Source organism: Garra rufa, chromosome 2, assembly GCF_049309525.1.
Source record: "Garra rufa chromosome 2, GarRuf1.0, whole genome shotgun sequence".
NCBI lineage: Eukaryota > Metazoa > Chordata > Actinopteri > Cypriniformes > Cyprinidae > Garra > Garra rufa.
Genome location: NC_133362.1, coordinates 27,653,646 through 27,661,481, shown reverse-complemented (window position 1 = coordinate 27,661,481; position 7,836 = coordinate 27,653,646). Strand labels below are relative to the sequence as shown.

At 34.6% G+C, this 7,836-nt stretch overlaps 1 protein-coding gene across 1 annotated transcript; it reads left to right on the top strand.

Annotated features, from left to right (window-relative positions):
* Nucleotides 1-269: 269 nt before the first annotated feature.
* chchd1 (coiled-coil-helix-coiled-coil-helix domain containing 1) lies at nucleotides 270-5,257 on the top strand. The gene is made up of 3 exons (XM_073835061.1): nucleotides 270-539; nucleotides 3,898-4,010; nucleotides 4,385-5,257. Exons 1-3 carry the CDS (start codon nucleotides 410-412, stop codon nucleotides 4,487-4,489), a joined length of 348 nt encoding a protein of 115 aa, XP_073691162.1. The 5' UTR covers nucleotides 270-409; the 3' UTR covers nucleotides 4,490-5,257.
* The last annotated feature ends 2,579 nt before the right edge of the window (nucleotides 5,258-7,836 follow it).

Here is a 7,836-nt window from a genome sequence, read left to right as displayed (position 1 = left end):
CCAGGTGTGCAGCCTTAGAAACACCTTTGATTTGCACTAGAGTTTACTACTTGCTTGCATTCCCAGTGTGGATTTGTGTATGAATAAAAATGTGTTTTTTATAAAATGACTCATAATATCTTAAGTACAGTAATCACTGACTGAACAAACTGTGGTTGTATCTATGAGGAGCCATTGAAAAGAAACACAACTCACGAATACGTTTACGACAGTGTCAGCAGCGGTAACCATGACATCAGGCAGATAATGCTTTCCGGCAGAAAATGGCGACTTACATGAGGACGTGAAGTGAGAGGAACTCGGCAATGACATTTAAGTCATTACTTATGTCACATTATTAGACTCCGTTTTACGCTTATTTTGGATTTCATGTTTGTATCGTCTCGGAAGGAGACATTATAGAAAGGCGATGAGTGGATTTGTGGTTCAAGATAAGGTTGCTAAACTGTTAAGCAGGCAGAATGGAAAACCCGTACTGAAACCCATCAAACCTCTGGCGCTCAAAAATGAAGTCGCCAACCGCAAGCTGAAGAAAGGAGGTTAGCACTTTTTGTATTTAAAATGTATGTGAATGTACCTGTTAGTTTCTTGGCCTCTTCTGCTGGCCTGCTTCAGATCGAAACCGTTACAGAATTTACCTTAGTTGTTGTTTATTCACCTACATAACCTACATATTGGACGTTTTTGTCAAGTCAAGTTTTTGTGTATATTTGTGAAATATTACGTATAATATTTGTAACTACAGCGTAAAGGTTCTCTGTTTAGCTTAAAAAAAAATAATATAAAATATTAATATTTATTTAAACTGAATATTTTGTTGAACGTTTACACAAAATATAAAAGAAAATCTTAAAAACGTTTGTGACCGAATAGTATGTAATACTTTAGTTTTATTCAAAGGGCCAAACTGAGCAAGTACATATAATTTGGTGTAGATGTTATTATTTATATGTGACCCTGGACCACAAAACCAGTCATAAGGTTAAATTTTACAAAACTGAGATGTATACATAAATAAGCTTTTTATTGGTATATGGATTGTTAGGATAGGACAATATTTGGCTGAGATACAGCTATTTGAAACTCTAGAATCTAAGGGTGCAAAAAATCAAAATACTGAGAAAATCACCTTTAAATTTGTCCAAATTAAGTTCTTAACAATGCATATTACTAATCAAAAATTACATTTTTATATATTTATAGAATTTTACAAAAAATCTTCATGGAACATGATCTTTATTTAATTTCCTAATAATTTTTGGCATAAAAGAAAAATCGATAATTTTGACCCATGCAATGTATTTTTGGCTAGTAGTTTTAAATGAGGGGGACAAAATATATAATGCAATTAGAGAGATGTATAATGTGTATGTTTAGTCCTGTAAATGTTCATCTTGAAATAATAATAACAATATTAAAGTTTTCTATTTAATTTAATGATTTTACAGCAAAATGATATGTACTACCACCTGAAATTGGACATTTTTAGAATAGAAGGTTTGCACTTATGGTTTGGTCAGTTACCTGGATGTGCTGCCATATTGGAGATACTCGGATGTAAACAACAGCATGGATTGCACGGTTAATGTACTGCTGAATACGTAGTTATGCTGTCTAAAACACAGAAAAAACACCTGGAAGCTGCTAAATCATAATGAGAAGGACTTAGTAAGCAGGAAAGGGCGCAATAGTTTGACAAACTAAAGTTAATAGGTGATAAAGATACGAAGAAGTAGTATTATTTAAGATATTAGCCTAATATTTTATCTACATGACCGGAAATGATCAGAACAAACTTGAATGTTATCAGGATTCTTGCCCTTGAAATCCGGTTTAGTTTGGCCAACCACAAATGCCTTTTGTTCCTCAGTTTTTTGCACTCTTCTCCTTGATTTGTTATAACTTTTGGCAGTCTATAGTACTCCAAATGCTTTTCCCGGTCTGACCGATTAGTACAGCCTAAAACATGACAATAACTGACCAATTTAGCTGCAATAATCAGCAAAATATGCAAGTTTTGTTAGGTTCAGTGGCATTGTTTATGCTCAGTGCCACCAATATGGCCATTTGATGACGCGTCGTGAAAACACTCTATTAGTAAAAGGCCTTTTACTTGCTAAAATCAGCAAAATCAGGTAGGGATGTAACGGTATCAAAACTTCACGGTACGGTAATACCTCGGTATGAATGACACGGTACGGTATTTATTGAATCATTTACAGGAAAAACAAAACTAATGAAGAGACTCGAAAAAAGTGCCAGAAGTGTTTATTAAACAGTTTACATGAACACTGAACATATCAATGGCATACGAATTAGCCATCTATCTGTAAACTTTTAAACAGGAACTTCAATTTTTCAATTTTAATAACAAAAAATTATTAAACCATGTAACCACGTTACTTTTTTTCGCAGTACTTTAGCCTACTTTGTGTAGTAACGAAAACATTCATTTCAGTGGAAAAATAAGTCCAAAACTCTGTTTTAACATTTTGAACAATAGGGCTCCACAATCTTTTGCTTTTTTTTTTTTCGTGTGTGTTTTTATTTTTCTGATAATCAAATGAAAGAATAAACATTTATTTTTAATCAAATGAAAAATGAACCCTTTTAATTTTTGGCAAACAAACAGAGGTTTACTGTTAAAATCAATACATGGAAGAAAAATTATATTCAGTTTAAAACGTTTAAATAATAATTGTAGTATTTTTGTTCTACAATTAAGTGGTTAATCTTGTTGTAATATTTATTTTTTATCATATTGTTTTATGTAAATTATTTAAATAGGAATATATGCACACCTACATTATACTGTACAAAAGTAATACAAGACTAATATTGTTCTGTTACATGTTAAACCGTACTTTTATTTGGACAGGTTGCCGGAAAGTTTCTGTGTGTATACCGTAGTATGATATGATAGTTTTCTCAAATGAAACGGTAAAAGTGACACTCACAGCAGCTTTGGAGACTGAGTTATCTGTTCATGTGAGATGCAAAGGCCAAAAATAAGCGTGAGCGTCACGCGTGCTTCAGTATGAGTGTAGTAAAAAAAAAAACGTGTCTCCTACATTCATACACACAGAGGCAAACGGAACATGCAGGATTCATATTAAAACGGCCTTTCTCCATTTCAGTTTTCACAGACACTAGTCCATATCGCGATTTGAATTAAGTGACAGACCAACTTTTGATTTATTAATCCAATAATCCTATAATCGACAAATTCCGTGGCATTTCGCGCTATAGTAAATTCCGTTTTTATGAATGGAGTCCGCGATCCAGTCCGTGTTTTCGCGGAGGAGACATTGTAAACGCGTGACAGTGTAGAGACAGAAATGACATGCCTTCGTGTAAATAAGATAAATAACATAAGGCAATTTAGTTTGTTTAATAAAAGAACAATGTATAGACCTGTTCTATAGGAAAGATAACCTTAAATGACTTCTATTGTGATCTGGCGCTATATCGAAAATCAAATGAACTTGACGTTCAAGGGGGGCGGGCAACAGACCGCAAAGGATGACGGCCACACCTGGGCTGATGGGAATTGTAGTTCCCGCTACCTCCCGTTCGCTCCATTCGCCTGAGCAAACTTTTCTTAGAAGAACTATGGTTTTATCGAGTCATGCGACCACGGTAGTATCGAAAAAATTTGCTATTGCGGTACGACGGTATTTACAATACCGTTACATCCCTAAAATCAGGCCTAAGGAATTCATATACTAAATATGATACAGAAGGCTTTATATGGTTGGTTAAACATTGTGCTTGCTATAAAAAACAGTCTTGGATTTACATCTAAGAACAGTTTCAACACCGAAGGGTGACACCGAAGGCTTGCAATGCATTGTTTTGCTAAACCCTCTCATAGTTATACACACTTCTTTGTTACAGAGGCCTCCTGTTTAATAGAAATGTCATTGCTGATGGCTTGCTGGAAACTGAACGACTTCAACAACGCAGTGTGCTCTAAAGAAGTCTCAGCCTTCTACACATGTGTTGAAAAGGTAACTCACAGTCCTCAGGAAATCCTCTGTAAAACTGCCTATTTATAGCTGATAGCAATTTAACATCTTTAAATAACATGGTTTGGATGTGTACATGGGAATGGGTATTAGGACAAACAACGAGATAGATTTTCTCTGCCATTTCCTAGTTATGGCGAACACACTTCCCACTTTGCAATGCAGTTTCCTGCTAGACTTTTAGACTTTTTTTTTTCTATCATCGGTTGTTTCCGTGTTTATGGCATCCTCACGCATTTAGCAAGATCATGTTTCTGTAAGCTGGTTGGAATGGCTCATTTTAAAGAGTTTGAATATGAATCGTGCATGCAATCATTATTTTTATTTAGGATTTTTTCTATTTTCATTTCTTACAGGCGCAGAGCAATGCCAAAGGAAAACAAGGAGCCCAGGGTCGACTTTTGCCAAAAGAGGCCAACACCTTATTGAAACGATTTCCCAACCTGAGCAGTGAGGTCTAGAACTGGTAACACAGATTAGTCAAAGAATAGACACTTTTATTATCTGAGCTGTATAGATAGGGGCTTTAATCTGAGTGTATGACTGGGTCGGGCAGTTGATGAGAACAGGATGTGGAAAGGTTTTCGGAAAATTCAATGAAGCTGTCATTGGGACTCAGACTCTGCCAAAAGGACATCAGCGGATGCTCACAAAGCAAATGAACTGCATTCGCAAGGTTTTGAAGGCACTTTTGGTGATTACTACATTACTGCACTGTGTAGGTCATCTCATCAAAACAGTACAAAGGAACACTGCTCCCTTCACACACTTAAAGGGATAGTTCACTCAAAAATGAAAATCTGTCATCCTTTACTCTTGTCTTCTTTTGTGTTCAACAGATGAAAGAAAGTCATTCAGGTTTCTAATGATGTGAGGGTTGGTAAATAATGATAGACTTTTCATTTTTGGGTGAAGTGTGTTATTGATGATGATCTGAATGATTTCATATTGGTTTTTGGTTTACTTTTCTAAATCGGTTCTGCATAACTAAGCTGTGATCTGTGAAACCCAGCAGTTTATTTATTTTAAAATTTCTCTTCCTGTTTTGTGCTGTGTCCACAATATAATTAGTCTCAGCCATTTTCAATTATCAGAAAATGGAGATCAAGGGAGAAGTACTCAGTGCCAGATCACGTTACATGCCAGGACACTGTGTATTGAATTTGACCACAAGAGCTCTGCAATAAACACAGAAATCACTCATTATTAAACACAAAACTTACAAACAATTCACTTTATGTTCAGATGTTGTTTTTCATGTTTTGTTTGATTGATTTGAAAAGGTTGTTTAACATTGTGACCATGAATTGGTTTTTAGTTCCCCTAATGCAATTTAACCATAGCCATCCTGTGATAACACTGCCCACCATTTCCTTAGGCTGATTATCTAGAGTTGTCTACAGCGTAATGTGTTAAGATCCCAAAGGAAATGCTGTCGGCTGGAAGTCTAAACTTTGCTCAGTCATGACATTGTAAGTTTGCAGTTGTCAACAGCACAAACTTAAAATATGAAGTAACAATGAATAGCCAAAAATACTTCAGGATGAGACTAAAAGAGCTACAGTGATTTAGAAAGGTCCTACCATGTCAATGCCTTTTGGTTTACTTTAAAATACTTTATGGAGACTGCAGTGATGACCCTTGACATTAACCTGTTATATTTACTAGGCATTTGATGTTATATACAGTACGCCATTCCAGTCTCCAGTATATAAACCAGATTAACACCCCAGAACAGAGTGTGGATGAATGCCAAGCAATGCAGCCACACCTCTGGGTATCAGATAAGAGAAAGCAACTATTATTGTTTGTTTTTATAGCTCCTTGATGCCTGATAAAACATGGTGGTTTTGATCAAATCTACAAATCCTTACATTTTAAGTATGACGTAATCTTCGTAAATGACAAAGAGCAAATCCACCTCTTAGGAAGATTAGAAAACATGTTATTTCTTTCTATGCATGTAGACCAACTACAAATAAACTGATCCTTTAAATGAATGAATATAAGTATAAGAGAATTAAGGTTATCATATGAATAACATGTAGTTGTGCTCAGGTTAAAAGCAGGCTTTGATCTTTTATTCAATTATGAGTAAGTGATTCAAGTATTGTTAACTTCTATTGAAACTGTATGAATAGTGAACAATGTGGAATGAGGCGTATTGAAGTGTCTGTGTACACAGGTGAACAATGCAAGACAAGGTGAGCTCAACCACCTGTGTATTAAGGCTTTTTAATATGATTTTCGTAAAACCCAAGACATTTATAAGAAGTGGTTAATAATATCCACCTTATCAACACATGCCCTTTGTCCTATGTTACAGAGTTTTCAGGAGTTATGGAAAAGAACTGGAATTCTTTGTGTGTCTGTTTCATATTTGCTATGTGACCGCAAAGGTCTGTGTTTTTCGGTTTTTAAGCTTTAGGCGCATTTTTTAGGGGTTCTGTACAAGGGTCTGTTGAGTTATTCAAAAATACATTCAAAAAGCATTTCAGGCATGATAACATGATTTATATGTATATATACATGATGGGTATGTTTTACATTTCTGAATTAAAACAGCCCCTGTATGATACACTCTCATGGCAACTGTAACTATTTTGCATTTTGGCAAATTGTTTTTTGTACAAATCGCAGTTTACAAAATCGCCACCTCATAAATTAGTTATGTTTTTTAAACAGAGATGTTTTTTTCTCTCATTAAAAGGCTGCAATTCTTGGAGGGGAAAAGCTTTGGCACAAGTAGACAGTCTTTGAAAATTGACTGAACTAAAACCAGAACTAAATGTGACCCTGGACTACAAAACCAGTCTTAAGTAGCATGGGTATATTTGTAGCAATAGCCAAAAATACAGTGTATGGGTCAAATCGATGTTAAATGAATATATTTGATAAATTTCCTCCTGTAAATATATCAAAACTTAAACTTTTGATTAGTAATATGCATTGCTAAGAACTTAATTAGAACAACTTTAAAGGCGATTCTCTCAATATTTTGATTTTTGTGCACCCTCGGATTTCAGATTTTCGAATAGTTGTATCTCGGCCAAATATTGTCCTATCCTAACAAACCATACATCAATGTTAAGCTTATTTAGCTTATTATTCAGTTTTCAGTCATATGATGTATTAATTTCAATTAAAAAAACTGACCCTTATGACCTTTTTTTTTGTGGTCCAGGGTCAAATGATTGGAGAAGTCCTGCATATGTCACCAGACAGACAGTTGTTTTCACCAGAAGGTCCAGTTATGATATTTTGATGAGGTTAAAATAAAAAAGAAACGTATGAAACTTGAATTACAATAAACAGATGAATGGCTCACAATAAGATATAGTATTTTGAAGGGTGAATTTTCATTATATGCCAACTTTAGTGCTATTGTATTATTTTTACTTTATTTATTTGCTTATTTATTTAATTTTTGCCCTTCATAGGTGATTATTATTAAAAATTATGCCAGTTACATACTTTTGGGCTAGGTTGTTGAGCCTAATCCTTCAATGCTATTTATTCACTAAATTTGCAGTAAAATAGCTGTCTTTTCTTTACTGTAATAAATAAAGGTCGGTAACATTTTGTTGACTTTTCCTAAACTGTGTAAAAACGCAGTAAGAATAACGATATTTTAAACTGCAGTGGATCACTATTGGATTTCCATATAAAACCAAGGATTAACATAAAAAAAGATGCTAGTTCGTTCAAAGGAATAATTGTTAAAACGGCTTGCCATAAGGGGCCAACCTCTCCGCACTGTGATCCATAAATGTTTATGTCCTATAATCATCTGTAACGTGTAGCCTAC